This window comes from Cryptotermes secundus, unplaced genomic scaffold (assembly GCF_002891405.2).
Source record: "Cryptotermes secundus unplaced genomic scaffold, Csec_1.0 scaffold171, whole genome shotgun sequence".
Classification (NCBI taxonomy): domain Eukaryota; kingdom Metazoa; phylum Arthropoda; class Insecta; order Blattodea; family Kalotermitidae; genus Cryptotermes; species Cryptotermes secundus.
Window position 1 is genome coordinate 1638510 of NW_019726223.1, and position 18757 is coordinate 1657266.

General features: G+C 42.9%; 2 protein-coding genes across 5 annotated transcripts in view; one reads left to right on the forward strand and one right to left on the reverse strand.

Annotated features, from left to right (window-relative positions):
- LOC111863881 (dual specificity protein phosphatase 10) overlaps window positions 1-11120 on the forward strand; it is a 131275-nt gene extending 120155 nt beyond the window's left edge. For all 4 annotated transcript variants that reach the window (XM_023850671.2, XM_023850670.2, XM_023850673.2 and 1 more), the window contains one exon: window positions 7561-11120. In XM_023850671.2, coding sequence (XP_023706439.1) covers window positions 7561-7883 — 323 coding nt within the window. In that variant the 3' untranslated portion in view covers window positions 7884-11120. The remainder of the gene's footprint in view (window positions 1-7560) is intronic.
- The window catches only part of LOC111863878, a 478046-nt gene that overhangs the window by 391182 nt on the left and 68107 nt on the right, over window positions 1-18757 (reverse strand). The gene's annotated exons all lie outside the window — the stretch shown is intronic.

Genomic DNA, 18757 nt, shown 5'->3' on the forward strand with positions numbered 1-18757 from the left:
ACAAATCCACACTTGACCAGACCCGGGATCGAACCCGGGCCGCCGCGGTGGGAAGCCAGCGAGTAACCGCTTGAACTATGGCGCGGCCTTGTGTGTGTGTGTGTGTGTGTGTGTATATATATATATATAATGCGACTGTATGGGTTTCGTGTAGTGTAAGGTATATACAGACCTGGTTCAAAAATGTGTCACAGTTCATATATTTGGGAACGACAATAACAGATCAAAACTTGTTTCAGGAGGAAATTAAATTGGGGTAGTGCTTGCTATAATTTAAGCCAGAACCTTTCGTCACCTCGTGGTGGCTAAGAACACAGCAATTAAAATATACAGAACTATAAATTTGCCTGTGGTGCCTAGGGATGTGAAAATTGTTCTCTGACATTAAGAGATGAACACACACACACTGTTTCAAAACATGGTGCTGAGGAGAATATTTGTACCGAAGAGAGATGAAGTGACGGCAGGTTGAAGAAAACTGCATAATGGGGAGCAGTTGGACAGGACATGTAGCATGTAGCAGAGGAGGGATGCATATAGGATATTGGTGGGAAAGCCAGAAGTAAAGAGACCACTAGGAAGACCAAGACGTAGGTGGGTGGATAATATTAAAATGGATCTTAGATAGGATGCGGTGGTATCGACTGGATCGATCTGATTCAGGATAGGAACAAGTGGAAGGATTTTGTGAACACGGTAGTGAACCTTTGGGATCCATGAAATGCTGGGAAGATCCTGAGAAGCTACAGCTTTGGCGGCTTCTCAAGCAGGGCCCAACTCCATGAAATTATCAGACCGCAGTAGCTTCATGAGTAGGAGATCTACTGACTGCAGCAGATCATGGAGAAGGATTTCCGAAGGAGAATTCCTCTCCGGTGGCTAAGACTGGGAATTCTGTTTGCGGTCACTTCGTAGAATTGACTTCAGGATAAAGATTGTGTGATGATGAGTATAAAAACCACATCTTCTTTAGATGCTTAGTCATGGGAGATACCTCCTTCCCCCCTTCTTTTCAAAATTGGTTTAGTTCTAATCATTCCTCGGGTCGGGTAATCAGGAATATGTAGTGTGAAGCTTTAGGAAATTCTGGCCTTCTGGAGAATAATACTGTGATTTCACACAAAAAAATAATAAACAACTTGCTGTTTTCTCTTGTTTATTGGGTCCCTTCCCGATACTGCATGACACGAACTCAGGTTACGGATGAGGTGTACGGCGGTCTCCATGTATGGAGGGTGACTGTTAAGATACTGAATACGCAATCACAGGCAATCGACGAGGGGCGGTCCTCCTGTTTAGGATTTGGGAGAGAGCTAACAAGTTCTAAAACGAAATGTTAACATAGGACCTCGTGTGGGAAATTTCCTGACCAGCTGGATATTCAGAAATGATCCTGCTTTACGGAGTGAGTGTGTTTCTTTTTTTCCCCCTCTAGCATGTGTGCTCGTGTAGGGGAGATGAGTTCTAAAATGTTGCTACCGAAAATAATTCAGACATTGTTACGCGAAGAAAAATGTATAACAAACTTAACCCCTATTCGCGCAGAGCGTGGAAATGCGCCACCCCTTTCAAACCTTTCTTTTTATTGCTAGTGGGGTGGGACTAAGTCTCTGGTACTGCGGCCACTTCGGGCCTATTGTACCAGCCCCAGATGATAGGTGAGGGTGATTGTGGAGCAATTGGTGGAATGAAGATTGGCAGGAGAAACCGAAGTACTCGGAGAAAACCTGCGCCAACACTATTTTGTCCACCATAAATCCCACTTGACCAGACTCGGGATCGAACCCGGGCCGCCACGGTGGGAAGCCAGCGACTAACCGCTTGAGCTATGGCGCGGCCCTTTTCAGACCTTGGATGCACAGTTATGCGAGTCAGGACATGAACATTCTTTGAGGGGGGTTATTACTACGCTGTTAGTATCTAGGTTATAGTCTTATATTGTCTAATGGTAAGACGATCAATAAATGATGAATTGGCCTTGGAGGGATGCCATGTTGGCCTAATATACGACACCGGCATTTGCCTGGAGAGACAGTAGAACAATGAAAATTATCAGGATATTTGGTATCCTACCGATGATTTGAACCGAACACCACCGGAATACAAGCCTAGAGGGTTACCGCTACATCAGCTTGCTCGACAGAAGAGAACTTGCGCAGTGAAGAGATGGAGGCGTAGAATTGGAAAGGAATAAGGCTGAAAAGGAGAAACTGTATGGGAAGGCTAAGAAAGAGGATAATAAGGAAAGACAATGATGTGGGGGGAAAGAAGGCCTGTTTCTGATGCCGTGTGTCTGTGAGAGATGACAGTTATCGGTCTATTTACAGCCTGAACTGATAACGGATTAATAAATGAAGAAATATATAATACGTGTCATTTTCGTGGTTAAATGTCGGCGGCGACGGAGACAGCGGTTGTGCTGCCAGCTGTAGGTAGAGAATCTAAACACGCACAACTATGGGACTGCGTGTGCGAGTTCTACAAAATGGAGGGTTCCATATCTTAAGTTATGGTCAGTACTAATGATCAGTCAAGTGACTTTTCCACGTGCTTCTTATCGCACACGACAGAGTAAGTAATGCACGGCCAATTAAACTGTGCATTTATTTCCCGTTGTCGACTTCAGCACAAGATATTTCAGGCATTACGTCCAAACGGTTTGCTTTAACGATTCAGTAAGCCCGCCATGACAGGGAGAAGTAGCTTGTGGTTGTAACCGGTAGGGAAGTACAAATTGGGGTACAGGGGATTGATGGTACTGTTACACTATCACGCATCGCGAGACTGTAGCGGATATGGAGTAAGTGGCTGAATAGGACTTCTGGTAGATCGGTTGTGACGTCAATTCTGAATCCATGAAATAGACTGTAGGGGGAGGAAATGAATTCCACACGCCCTCTAGTGTTTTTCGTTCTCTTCTGCGTCATACTTTTTGAAGTGTGGGGCGGTTTAGAAGCTTCAGAAGTTGTGTTTGAAGGGTGCATAGAGATCTTCAGTTTGTCAGCCTGTCTAAACAGCTGGAGTTGATTGAACGAAAAGCCACTGGATGGGCGCGTCAAGTGAGACAACAATTAGTTGTCAATTATCAAGTGTCCCTCTTACTTCCAAGATCCCCCGCGGTGCAGAATGAGTCAAACATCCCCAGTAAGACCCAATCACGCGTCTCCATGTGGGGGCAAAGGTGATTCATAGTACATCGAGCTGAACTTGCCACTTCATAGTGTAATGAATTGGGGGGGGGGGAATGTATGTGATTTTCTTGGATCCTTTAATACATACTGGTAACTGTGTATACCATTTGCTTCAACGTTAAAAAAATCTACATCTTGCTTGCACTGTATACATATGTCTTTCGTATGATTCTCAAGATAAATACGTATTATTTCCCCAAACGGCATTAACCAGTTGGTCATCGTCTGGGAAACGTTGCTTGTTTCCAGTGAGGTGCGAACTAAAGTTCTGTATATGTTGTATTGTGTTGATGCACGTCCTTCTCCGGAGGATTATACCCGTAACCATTGTAACAAATAATGTGTTAGTTCTGCGAAAAGGTTAAAGACCCCCTGGTTGGGTAGAAATTTGGATCCTCTCTCCTCTCTTAATTAGAAAGCCAAGTGTGTCTTTCTGAGAAACGGCAGACAATAGCCTCTGTTATTACGTTTGGAAACAGTGGAACATAATGGAGTTGAGGTTCTCACAGCGGTGATGGTGAGGTGTGACGCCGTGTAATCGCATAGAATTTCACTGACATTTCGGAGAAACATACAGCCACCATCTTCAGGGTTGAAAGCATGCTAACCAAGCAGGCAGCTGAGTGAGCCTCGCGTGAAAGACTTGGTTAAGTATAAGTCCGGGTAGGAGCCCAGAGGGATGATCACAGTAGCCGCGCTGTCTAAGACATGAACTGTCTTCGTCTGCATGAACTTTGGGATTGTGGTTCAGATCCCACTCAAGGCATGGATGTCTGTGTGCTTTTATTGTGTTCGTGCTGTCCTGTGTGGGTAGCGGCCTTACCGCGGTCTGATCCCCCGTCCAAGGAGTCGTACCGACTGTTCATACGAGTAAGAAATTGAAAAGCGGTCAAGATCCAACAAAGGTTGTAGAGCCATGGATGGATAGATAGATATAGGCAGGAGCCCAGAGGTAACCATTAGGAACAAGGAGAACAGTAAACGAATATGGCATGAGTTTGGTTATCTTCGGCCCCTCCGAAACGTCCGTGAACTTCCACCGGACTACACGGCGTCAGATCCTGGAAGTTACCCTAGATAACGTAATGTTGCTACTCGTACCTGATATCCACGCCATGAAAGCGTATGGGGACATGGAGTTTATATCCCGTCCCCCTGCGTCTTCATGGAATGGCGCCAACCAGTAATTCATGAGACTAAGTAAATAATACACATATACTACATGTGTGCTTAAGGGGGGATCTTTCCCGGATGGCCTGGTATTATTTTCTCTACAGAACGTCTCTTTATATATAGTTCAAAATATGAGAAAAGAAACCCCAGCTCTGAAGGATGTTCCCGCGTGGTTTAAACCCTCGAAACTCCACCCTGCTCAGAGAAGGCTCTCTGTCGGAATGTCTGGCTGCATGTTCCAGCGATGACTCACCGACTCCAGGCAAGTTGGAGGAGTCGATATCTCTCTCTCGCTCTTTGCCTTTCAAAGGACGTTCGTTTTTTTTCTCTCTCCACTGAATATAGTGCTTCTAAACCTATTCTCAACACGAACAAAGTACCTGCATGTTATATCACATTATTATATCACTACAGTAGCATACACAAAAATAGCTTGGCCTTTTTCTCTCATAAAGTTGTCGTTGTTCTACGACATGAAAGCTTGGGACAGTGGCGTAGCTCTGAGACTTCTATTCAGGAGGTGTTCAGTTTGAATCTCGGAAGGGACACAAGTTATCTTGACAGATTTTCGTGGTAGTCCCTTTTGGAAAATGCCGGTTTAGTTTCACTATTAGGTCAAAACCACTTCCTTCCCACTCATTTAAAATTCAGTATTAATGGTTTTGTAATTTTACGCTGTATAGCTTGGATTTTGAGAGCACCCATACCTATAGAACATGAAGCATTCTCAGCCACGGCACTAGACAGAAGTGACAGATTCACTTCCCTACCGCTTTACCTCTGGGGAAACAGCCTTTGTAACCCCACTGTACCTGTGCGGGAAATCGAACCCGGATTCTGCTGCAGCCCATTCCTCAGCCTGTTCGCTGTACTGACTGATATACCCCGGCTTCCTTTCCTTTCAGTTATAAAACAAAGCAAACAAACAAATTTGGCGATTTTAGTCCGCCAGCGAACTGTACCGACCGAGCGACCGCCGTTTGTCGGCGAAGTTAGTGCCAACTTTAATGGAAAGAGGGTCTCGCGTCGTCAGCGCAACTAATGCCCACGGCCGTTAATTTCGGTTTTGTAGACCGGAGCCGCTATTTCCTTGAAATAGCTCCTCAATTATCATCACGAGGCTGAGTGGACCCAGTTTCAGACCCACCACTTCTAAGAAAAAATCTCGTAGCGCTGGGAATCGAAGCCGGACTTCTATATCTGTAGCCAGGAACGCTGACCACTAGAAAACAGAGGCGAAATACAGTAACTCCATGTAACGAGTTCTCATTGAGATTTTAATGGTCGCCCAAGAAATTTCTTATCTTGAACCCGAAGTTTCACTGCCGTGTTTGCTAGAGCCTGCAAGTAACATTTGGTAAAGCTATAGGTAAAGTTCGCCGATCACAATGGCCGCACGGTCTGAAGCATGAACCATTTTCGCCCGCTCGAGCACTGGGATCGAATTCAACCTGAAGCATGGATGTGTATGCGTTTATTCTGTATTTGTGCTGTTCTCTATGTAGGTAGCGGCCTTGGGACGGGCTGGTCTCCCGTCCAAGGAGTGCTTCCTGTGTAAAAATTAAGAAACTGAAAAGCTGTCAAGGCCTAACTAAGGGCTGTAGAGCCATAGATAGATAAAGTTGTTCCTTTGCTTAACTAATTAAGCACTACGCGATGAAGACATGTGGGAGTGAATGTATTGCCAGCGACCACCTTCCTTATCTGGATGGCGTCTCTTCTGTACCACTTGCCCTCCTTGAGCTACTCAAGAATTTTCTAGCATTTTATGGAACCCGAAGGTTCATTACCGTGTTGACAAGAGCCGTCCACTAGTCCCTATCCTGATCCAGATCAATCCAATCCATGTCTCTAAGATCAATTTTAATATTGTCCACCCACCTACGCTTCTATACCAATTCCAAAATATTCACTAAACCTCGTATTTGCCCTTGTCATGGTCTGAGCGGTTAGACGCTGGTTTCTTACCGCGGAGCCTCGAGTTTAGACCTTCGTGACTTCATGTGGGGTTCATGGCGGACGAAGTGGCACTAGAGTAGGACCATTTCTCCACACATCTGTTGTAGCTCTCAGTAGGCAGCAGATTATCACAACCACTTTTGTTAATTTGAGGGCCTCATCTCTGACCCGGCACCTGGCTAGTTAGAAGGAGGGAGTTAGTTTATTCGGTAGATACAACACTTGTTTATACGTGTGTAAGTTGATATTGTTTTGAATACAGTTTAAACTATGGGAGGTTAAAACAAGATATTTTACTGACGTCAATGCTTATTTTTGACGTCAAATCTGTGTTCTTTTGTGCAGTGTAACAAATGAAGACACTGTACGGGGTCAGCATACATTGTTCCACAACGAATGACAACCGAAGATTTCCTTGTGCTTGGAATGTTACATTTTCACAGCGTATGTAGGGATATGCATATGATAAGAAGGTGGAGGTAATGGCTTTCACACGTAATCCATTGTCACTCCATACATAAGTAGGCCATATTTACGATTTGAGGGGGGGGGCACTGGACAGTGATCTGATAACAGAAACTACATTTTATAACATACAACAAAACTACTGTAACACCTGCTGAGAATTCAGCGGGAAGTCTCAGCAAGAGATAAACTTTCGTACCATTAACTGCGTGCGCTTTCTCCCATATTCCTTTACAGTCCTACATGTTACCGGGTGATAGGTTGAGGCCGACATTTAACGCCATCTCCCACGAGTAACACGCACGAACTTAGTCGTAAACCACCACCTTTATAGAGCATACTATAACGCGCATGTCCATGTCGAAATATCAGTACTCACAGAATAGACACGATGCACTGACAAAGACTGCTGGCTTTTTTGTTCTTATTGTTAATTCGTCTACCATGAGGATGGAGACAGTATTTCTTCGAAATTTCGTTAATGTACCAGACTATACGGTGTAACATCCCAAGAGATGGCAGTCTTCTGTCTCGGAGCGTGTTGTTGTGAAGTTTCACACCCATACAAAATAAATGTCAGGCGTATATGGTATTCTGTATTCTACAGAAATTCTATGCAAGCTTCGTCCCCTTCTAGATCCACATGACCAACCAATCAGAGTAACATACGAGTATTAATGTTGTGGATACAATACTTATAAGAGAGTGCTATTAATTGTCGTGACCTTCAAGTCAACATGTTGTATGACGTGTTTGCCTTGTGTTGTTTCAGAGGAGGCGCGTAATAGCGGCGCAAGCGTACTCGTGCACTGCCAGGCCGGGGTGTCGCGTTCCGCAACAATTACCATTGCGTACATCATGAAGCACAAGCTGCTTACCATGGTAGAGGCGTACAAGCTTGTCAAGAACGCGCGGCCGATCATATCTCCGAACCTCAACTTCATGGGCCAGCTGCTGGAGTTGGAGCAGGGGTTGCGGGCCACAGCAGGCACATTAGGGAGCCCACCTGAGTCGGCGGATTGCAAGCCGGCCTGTCATCAATGTCGTTGGACTCACCAGTCCAACGAGGAGGTCTCGTCAGGCTGCAGTGTGTAATGCACGACTAGTCATCACGGGGCCTGCTAGTCTGTCGAGGAATGCTGCTCCTCGTATCTGATGACAAGGATGGACCGACATCCACGCAGGATCTGTGCCTTCTGAACTACATAATCAGACACAGCGTCTTACCGTTTGGCAGCGTTCAGTTCCTATGCATGTCTTGAGGAAATCTGGCATGAGCATCTCAGTGGAGGTAGATCCACCAATCAGGATGTCTCTATGGAACTTGCAGCACGCGAGGTCTTCGTCATGGCAGCCTTTCTGACGGACATATCCAACTGATGGATTTTAAAGTTTGCTCCAGAGGATTTTGCATTCTAACGTGTAGGGAGGCTGATAAAGCTCCATCACTTTTATAGCATCGGGAACAGATTTTCCGAATTTCTAAGTGAACACAGTATGGTGAAGCTACTTGTTACGGAAAGAACTGTTCAAAGATATTCCTCCTTTAATATCTAGAGACGATACCAAATTTAGTGCAAACGGATCTGTATGTAGGCCCCACGTGTTTCAAAGTTCATAGTAAGATGATGTCATATCTGTTTTTTTTTTAACGTTTATTTGAGGTTATTGCAGAGGTGGCTATGAAGATTTATCTCTTCTGGAATGTTAACGCCGCGTAGTCAGATAGTTACTAATATGTCCTACAAATCTGTTGCTTCCATCTTCAGGGTGGACTGAAGATGGAGACAGCTGGTTTCTCTGAACATTCATAATGATATTCTACAAGATTACACAATGTCACATCTCAAAGACAGTGGGTGGTATTTATTTCATTTCATTTTTAATTTGGAAATATGTGAGATTTCAGTATAATGAAGGTGTTACTCCCTGCCTAATAAAAGTGTCGCGTGTAAGTTCTCCTTCTCAGATGCATTATTACTTGTATTTTAAAACACCTTTTCATAGAAAAATGTTAAAGATATGATTGTGCTAGAAAGTAACAGTTCTAATTTGATGGGTACAGTATGGGGATGGGTGAGTAGCAAGGAAATATGCTTACAAGCCGCTGAAAACAAATTTTAGTGAACGTCGTTGAATATTAAGTGTAAAAAAGTAACCTTTAAATGCTTATTTCCTTCATTTTTTCAATTTTGATTTCTTCCAAAAATTTGTATGCTGGGGCAAATGTCTGGCGTACCCTGTTCCCTGCCAGCCCACGTGGTGTATAGGTAATGGCGGGTATTTCATGAAGTGTGGAGGTAGATTTCTGCTTGTAGTCGCTTACTGTCAGAAGACAGTAGAGGGGCGAAGAAACATAAACTTAACAATTCCTAAAATCTGTTCCCAATTTGAGTGATATTTGATGGTTAATGTTAATACAGTAACATGGCATTTGAATGAGCACCAAGGAGAAGATTAGTATTATACAATGTGTTCTGAACTGTGGGAGTCATATAAGTATGTAAAGTGTCATGGAAAGTCGCCAAGTAGAGAGAAATGGAAGTTATGTGGGACAAATTTGAATGCCTCTTTAATTCTGTTTTTCTAGTGGACAGAGATAAAGTTAGATTAAACCTTGGTTTTTGAACTTTTGAAACTGGACAGATGTGTACATATAAGGGATGAGAAACTTTTGATTCAAATCTGTAACCCCATGTAAGCAGATGATGATAATGGAAGATGTCTAGCTGTATTGAGAAGTCACGAATGTTTATAACACGGGTTTCATTTTTATTTATTGTGCATGATGCAATGGAATGGAATTTAAGAGGCACACATATCCACCACTGTTAGAAAAATTATATAATCAAAATAACAACACATTACCTTTTATACATATGTACATGTAGGCCTAAGGTAAATTCAGTATGTGCCTTTTCTGTTATATGTATGAGATAAAAGCTTGTAATAAAATTGTAAGTGGAATTTTTGTATTGACTGATTGATGAATTTTAGGTCTGTGAGGTATGCTGCCTTATAAGTTCTTTTAAGATATCATACAGCCAATGTGCCTGAGGAAGATCAATCACATCATGGCTGCATTTCAGAAAAAGAGAGAATTTTGGCACATAGAAGATCTCAGAGAACTAAAAGCACATTTTTCTGTGAGGTTTTAAAATCATTTAAGGAAACAAAAATTAGTCACAACAGATGATGAATATCTGCTTCTACTTCACAGTAATTTTGAATTCTCTACATAAGGGACTCTCACTTAACCATAATGGAATGTCAATTACAAGAGAAAATATATACTTGGCCTAAATACTAATAGAATATTGAATATATTCATGTATTTATTTAAAGAGAGTAGGTTTCACAAATGATAATCCATGAAGAGCTCTTAGCTTGCATTATATAGAAAATAAATTTCAGTTTTGTAAAATGTTTGTTTTATTTGTAACTTTTTTAGAATAAAAGCCAGAGACTAGTTAATGGCAGAGTCACAGATAATTCAGAGTTGGCAATGGATGTTGACTTTCAACTGTTTGTGACTTTTGTGTGGTGAGGTATGTGTATGTGTGGTGTGTGAGGAGACAGTTTGTGCCATGATGTCGGAACATTAGTATGGCGCTGATCAAAAAGTTAATAATTTTCAGTATAATTAAAGAAATAAATATATACATAAATGGAGGAGCAATCCATGAAAAAGTGAATTACCTTTGTAACATTTTGTTTCACTTTTTTTTTATTCGGCCATCATACCTGAATATTATATACTAAATAATATTTATCACTATATATTGTACATATTTGACCAATGCCCTCCCTGGATAATATTTACAGGACACGGAGTGGTCTGCGGCAGTGAATCTAGTCGTTCATCTGGGTTATATGGCTGTGTTTACATTTCACTTTTCTGTCTGTTTCTCTGAATTATTATTATTATTATTATTATTACTACTACTATTATTGCTATTATTATTTTAGGGGTTTATAAAGAGGCACATGGTTTGTGTGTGTGTTTTATTTTTCTTTTAGACTGAGAGAATTTTTGTAATAGCGGTTATAAAGAAAATACATAGCCACCATTTTGAACACTTGGAGTTGTGTACAGTCTGGTAGACAAACGACTGAAGTTTTGTTTGAACATTTGTGAGATGATGATGGTGAAAGATATATTATACATATGTACATACATACATACATACATAATATATGGAATCACAAAATGAGGGGACAGACATTCCTTTTAATTTATTTTATTTCATACTGTTTCCACATCAGAATTTGTAAATGAGTAATTATGGAACAAAATTTCAGACGACTAAAATACTGAAGAGTATATAAAAAGCTGTGTACTTATTAGATCACCTGCCAATCCATTTGGACCTGATTAAAACCTTTACTGTGAAGACAACTTAAATGATAAGTTATCTGCATATATAAAAAAAATCTTACATGAAATTGCATATTTCTTCGCTCTGACTCTCACACCAATGGAATTGCTGTAGTAATGATGATGGCAGCAGACATCATTTTAGGAGACCATGGAATCTGTTTCATGTATGGTGCTTATCACTTCGGTTGTTCTTCAGATCTTTATATTACATTGGGTCCCTTCATATGAATTTTATTCTTTAGCTATCATGGATTGGACCCTCTACCTTTTTCCAATTAAAAATAGATTCCGAAAGTATGAATCCCAATACATTGGATGGGCGATCAGTCCATTCAAAGGCATATATCTGCAGGAGAATGCAATACAGAAAACTGCAGACATTTATACATGTATAAGCTTTGGCTAGTTCTGAACATGCAGTTCCCTTGTTTGGGTGTTCAAAGACCATATGCCCATTTCATTTGGCTTGTTTCAGACAGCTTGAACATGGAGATTAACCATTTAACTCTTGAGTGGTAACTATATATACCATTTATTTTACCACTGAAGGAACTTTGCATTTTAGTCACACAATCCATTTATGTGTTTTGTCACAGTAAGCAGCAGGTATTTCTCCAAAGAGAATTAACTGGTTAGTCTTTATGATGAAGATACAGTGTATTCTATGACCCTATCCATTACTTTAAGATTCATTTTAATATTATCTTCCCACCTTTAACATTAATATCAGTCTTCCACGTACGCATATATTTTCGAAATTGTTTATTTCCCTCAAGCTTTCTGACTGGACTTCTACCAGTATATGCATTTCGCATCTCTTCTATGCATGCTGCATGTTTGGTCTGTCCCATCCCATAATAATACGAGGATAAGTCAATAAGTAAGTTACAAATGGCTGTAGAACTTAAATAAGAGTACTGATTTTGAAAAATGCTCTTATTTTTCAACATAATCTCCCTGTACATTAAGGCACTTGTCCCATCTTTTCACAAGTCCCTGAAAACCAGCAGCATAAAATTCTTCGGGCTGCTATCGGAACCAGGCGGTGTCACCTTAAACTTCTTTTTGGCAGGCGACGCAGGATGTTTCCACTGAATTGACGCACGCTTTGTCTCGGGCTGGTAATGGTGAACCCAAGACTCATCACCTGTGACAATTCGGGCTAGCATATTGTGTCCTTCATCGTGGTAGCGATTGAGATGCTGTAATGCCAGACCCATTCTTTGCATTTTGTGTTGTGGGGTCAGCATGCGCGGCACCCATCGTGCAGACTTTGTGAAAACCTAACCTGTCATGCATTATGAGGTAGGCCATCCCGTGTGAACAACCAATAGCAGTGGCTATAGTGTCTGTAGTTACCCTTCTGTCTGTTCGGATTAAGTCGTCATCCCGTTGCACATTCGCCTCTGTGGCAATCTCCGTGGCTCCAAGCGACTTGAGATATGTTGAAAAATAATTGCATTTTTCAAATCAGTACTCTTATTTGTTTAAGTTCTATATCCATTTATAACTTACTTATTGACTTACCTACGTACTAGGGAAAGGGCTCACCATTTTAGTCTCTGAAGGCTCCCACAGCCGTCAGACAGCATACCACGTTGATGATTCCCGTCGGGCTCGAAACCAAGAATCACTGCTGGCGAGGTTCAGCAGCAATTCAGCCTTCAGTCATCATTTCAGTATTAATGTTAGCGCACTGAGCTGCACAATTCGTGCAGATGTGGGGATATGTAACAGTTATGTGATAGAAGTGAATACCAAATTTTGGTAGGAAAACCTGAAGGAAAGAAACAACTTGGAAAACATAAGCATAGATGGGAAGATAGTATTAAACTGGATCTTAAAGAAATGTGATGGGTATGTGTTCTGGATTGATAACAGCGGCTGCGACTCAGCCAGCATCTAGACGATATAACGTCGAATGACTAATGGATAATGAATTGGAAGAGACAGAGGGAAGCGTTTGTGTCTTAATTGACGTACTATCCCGGAAATGCCTGGAGAGACAGGAAAACCACGAAGAACTTAAGGATAGCCTACGTTCCGGTCGAGACTCGATACGAGTATAGACAGTGTCACGTAACTTCGAACAAGGCCCCGCATTCCTAGTCAAATCCCTCGCATAGCTTGTGGTGGGAGGAGTTTCTTAACACTCGTTCTTCCACTGGCCGCCTGTCACTTCTCACACCCTCCACCCCCTTGTCTGAAATTTTTCTTCTGCGCATTCAGGGTTACTCTTGGCCTCGTTCGAAGTTACGTGACACTTGCTATACCTCCCGAACACAGCTGTTACCGCTTGACTAACCTGTTCGATAATGAAGGGCTCTTTTTATCATAGCGCAGTCGGTAATAGCGACTGGCTACAGGCAGGACGACCGAGGGGTCGGAGTTGGAGTACCGGTAGGATCAAGAATTTCCACTTCTCCACGTCGTTCAGACCGGTTCTGGGGTCCACCCAGCCTCCTATCCAATGGGTACCTGGGCTCTTTCCCCGGGAGTAAAGAGGCGTGAAGCTGACCACTCACCTCACAGTGCCGAGGTCAAGAAAACGTTGATCTGTACATCCACTCCTCTATACGTCTTCATGGCGTAGCGCTTAATTAGTTAAGCACAGGGACAACTTAACCTTTTACTCTCGGATTCAATAAAATGCTGGGAATTTTCGGAATAAGTCGGAATGGCCAATGGATGGAGGCTGTATAGTACGTAACAACTTCAAACTGAGAACCAGCTGAACTCTGAAGGTTCCTGACTCCTGTATTACCTGCTTCTCTCCAGAAATACACTCAGCCCCTGTCCTATAAACAGAAGTGAATCACCCAGTCCGACACCGCGCCCTGCCAATTTCCTCCTAAACCTGGCAATATTTCACATTTCTGTGACTGACTCATGCCCTCTGGCATTTGAGGCTGAGGTTTCACAATGGCAGATCAACTCACTTCAGTCACAGGATTAACGACAGAGGCTCTGATATCAGCCTGCTTCTTGGTTGGCTTAGCTTCTTTTATTACTTTCTTCGGGTGGGGTGACACTGAGTCCACTTGGTACGTCAGCCACTAACTGGCCTATTGTACCAGCCCTGGGTAATAGTCGGTGGAATGACAACTGGTAAGGGAAACCGAAGTACTCGGAGAAAATGTACACCAGTGCCACTTTTGTCCACCACATGATCTCACCTGGGCTCTAACCCGGGCCGCCGGCGACTAACCGCCTGAGCTATGGCACGGCCTTTCTAGCTTGGCTTGCTCTTCGACAAAGGCTGAAGACAACACGTTCGTACGAAACGAAATTGAACTGCACGGCTTTGTAACCCAGAAGATATCTTCATATAGACCGACTTGAGAACCTCAAGTCCGACTGTTTCAGTTACACAGAATGACGGAACTTCCAGTAGCAGGACTCCTACTTCGTTGTATTGCGTTAGGTTGTATACTATACAGAGTCGAATGTGAGATTGTAGCTGAATCGGGAAGAAAGCTTTTGTGGCCTCAATCTGCGTATTATCGAGGCATTTGCCTGTTGGGACCGAGAACATCTACAAAAACTCTTGTCAGGATTCGGTATACGGGACGTTCTGGGTTATAATCTCTGCCTGGATACCGCCTCTTCAAACTAGCTGCTCAAATTAGGCCACGACCGCTTCCTTTCGTTTCATTATTCACTAATCCTACCATCAGACCTATAATCTGAGCAATTTAAAACGTTAAGTAATCCAAGAATAGGCCGCGCCATAGCTCAAGCGGTTAGTCGCTGGCTTTCCACCGCGGCGGTCCGGGTTCCATCCCGGGCCTGGCCAAGTGGCGCTGGGGCAGGTTTTCTCCGAGAACTTTGGTTTCCCCTGCCAATCTTCATTCCACCAATTGCTCCACAATCACCCTCACCTATCATGTGGGGCTGGTACAATAGGCCAGAAGTGGCCGCAGTACTAGGGACTTAGTCCCACCCCACTAGCAATAAAAAAAAAGCCAAGAATAAAAATATATTCATTCCTGAATGAAATAGAAACGGTGTGGAAAGAAGCGGTTGTTCGCAATTGTTCCAGAGGAGACATCGATGAAAACATCAGGCTAGCCGGCCTCCGCCGAGATTCGAACACAAAGCTTTCAGCTGAGCAGATTGTTATAACGGAATATCGGAGCTACACGGTTCTAATTTCGACTGAGCTCCCGACTAATAGTTGTCTTGGTTTTCCTCAGTCAAGACGAATGCCTGGGAAAGATAAGATTGGTTCCTTACAGATCCTTATGTATTCTCCATTCATGACTATTTTATCATATAAATAGACGCTAATCAATATTATGATGTAGTTAAAACAGCGTCGTAAACATGACAGAATAAATACTTCAATACGCTTCAGTTTTTCAAACGGCTTCTTTCCCTTCAAGTTTTCCGACGTAAATTTTGAATGCATTTGCCGTCTCTCGATGCGTGCTACATAACCCTTTCATCCCACCCTCCTTGATTTGACCATTATAAATTTGGTGAAGAGTAGAAATTATGAAACACATTATGCAGTTTTTTCGACCTCCTGGTACTTTCTCTGTATAATGATTCCCCAATAATAAACTGAACATAATAACTAACTGGGCCTAACCAGATCCATGGAGCACAGTGCATGTTGGGAAACCAGTTGTTGCATAGCTACTGGAAGACATTCTGAGCATCTTATGGGACCTCAAGGTTCATTACCATGTTTACAATAGCCCGCCACTGGTCCTTATCCAGAGCCAGATGAATCAAGTCAAAACCTTCTCATTCCAGTTAAGATCCTTTCTACGCCTACGTCTTTCTAGTGTCCTGCTTCCGATGTTTCTATCACGACTCTGTTATGCGTGCCCTGCCCAACTCATTCTCCTTCATTTGTTCATTCTAATAATATTTAATTGGACGTCACAGGGTGCAGCATTTTCTAATTGCCTGTTTATTTAGCACAGTGGTTCCCAAACTTTTTCCGGCCGCCGCTCCCCCACTTTGTTCAATACATTCTTCCGCAGTGCCCCCTGCCCCACCCTATACAAAGACTTCTTCAGAACAGAGGTTGGAACAAGCCACTAAGGAAGATAATAATAAGATGCAATCCGAGAAGTCGCGGGTTCAATTCCCGATGAGGTGGATCTTTCAATTTACCTAATCCTTCCAGCCGCACTATGGTCCTGGGGGTCTACTCAGCCTCTTAACAGAAACGAGTACCAGGGATCTTCCTGGGGGTAAAGGGCGACCGGCGCGCAAGGCTCACAACCTCACTGCCACCTTGCGCCGACTGTCTAGAAAATGTGGAAACCTCGATGTCTCACAATCCTATGGACTTCCACGGCCTTTTACAGGGATAGCTTTACATTTCTTTTTACCATATTCAGTAACTACTTCACTGTTAATAAATTCTTATTGCGAGGGACGAGCTTGATGAAATGATACCAGTTTCCCAATTCCTGGTCTAAAGTCACTTCAGTCGTAAATAAGAGAACAGCGCGGTCGGAGGAGCCCACCTCCAGCGCCCCCTCCCTCAGGAGATGATATAGTCCAGTTTGGGGACCACACTGATTTAGCACTTCGTTTCCTCCATCTACCACAAGTCCGAATCGTGGAGCGGGCTCTATTTCTGTAGCTGGGACTGTCTAACCCTACTGAGATCGATGTGACACCGTACAGTTCTTGCTACATGTCATCACATCCCAGGAGATATTTATCGGAGTGAGAACCCCGAATCCAAATTACTGAGGATGTTCGTAAATGTCACCAACACGTCCACACGAATACAAACCCAACTCCATGAAGCTGAGTCCTTCTTGAGAAGCCACCAGTTAGTCCCTCAGCTACTCAAGAATTTCCTAGCATCTTATGGAACCCGAGGTTTCATTACCGTGTTCACAAGAGTCCACCAATGGTCCCTATCCTGAGCCAGATTAATCCAGTCCATGCCACCTCATCTTATTTGTCTAAGATCCATTTTAATATCCTCCAATTTACGTTTTAGGTCTTCCTAGTGGTTTCCTTCCTTCTAGCTTTCCCACCCAAACCCTGCATATGTTCCTCTTCTCCATGCGTGTTACATCCCCTGTCCATCTTATCCTCCTTGACTTGATAAGAACTAAACAGCGAATCAAAATTTAATTTCCAGTGTTTTATAATACATATACATATTGTCACGTGTTTCAGTGACTAAGACGCGGGTTTGGATTGGTTAATCGGTTTATTGGATCTTCACTAGTCGTAACTACAATTAGTTCTTACACTCTCAAGATTACTGTAACTATAGCACATGTAACGTCACACACTAAGTCTTCTAATTCTTCTTCTGGCCACATTCCGGTTCCCTTGGAACTTCGGAACTGAAGTCAGTTCCCATTCCCGTATTCTGTTATATTCTCTTGGCACGGACCATGTACACAAAACACAGTTATATTGTTGCGTAGCGCAGACCATACAGAAAACAAGTCTCGTGATAACTATTTCGACAGTCCATTGGCGTGCTGTCTGTTGCCTAGCAACGAGCTATAAACATTCGTACTATTGTTGCGTGACCTTAAGCGTGGAGGTGTTTATCGCGCCGTTGCCTAGCTATACACGTTACAATATTATATAGCGTGAAAGAGAGTCTGTCTGTAACAATTCAAGGGCAGCTGAGCGAGTTTTCGTAATATTTCACACTGATTTCTACTAAGGGCCATTGAACCGTTCCAAATGTATTTAAGATCGGACAACAATAACGGAAATGTTACAAAATTACCTATATGCGTTCTGCTCGCAACTCAAGAATAACGCGTTAATATATTTATCGGAGCGAAACAAGTTTAGAACAAAAGCTGTAGAAAAAAACATTTTTATATGCCCAATATACCTGTATATTGTGGCATGTAGACCCATATCTATATAACGACCGCGAATTAAGCAACTACGCAACTGCCGCTGCTAGGTGAATGCTCTGTAAACAACGGCTGTTGCTAGGGAATGGCCGCAGCAGATTCGTAACACGCACCAAAGGCGTAACTGAGAAGCAATGTTCTCAACGCGGCCCGTGCCGAGGTGTTATAAGCAGGACAAGTCCAAGAGTTTAGTTGTAGGCAATCGCCGCCCAGTAAGGGCGTGAACGCGAAAGATGAGGAAGCTACGGAGTTGGAAGCCGTTACCAAGTGACAGCCGCTGAAGATACAGCAGATTAAGAAGGCTTAATGCATGTTGTGAATTGTAGAGTGTGTGAATTAGCGGTAGCGCTGTAGTTACTTGTAGTTATGATCCATTTATTCATCAGTAATCTGTCCGACGACAGGTCCACAGTCTCTTCCAAAACAGTTCCTCCACTTAATGCGATCTAGAGCTTTCTCCTTCAAATGAGAATATCCTCTTCTGTCCCCAAGGTCATCCAGCATCTTCTTACGTCTTCTTCCCACTTCTATCCGCCCCTCTATCTTTCCTTCAATAACTTCTTTTAGAAGGCAGTTACCGCGTAAGATATGACCAATCCAATTAGCCTTCCGTTTTCTTATTTCGTGTAGGATATTCCTCTGCTCACTGACTCTAAATAACACTTCTTCATTTCTCACATAATCGGTCCAACTGATCTTCTCCATCCTTCTCCAACACCACATTT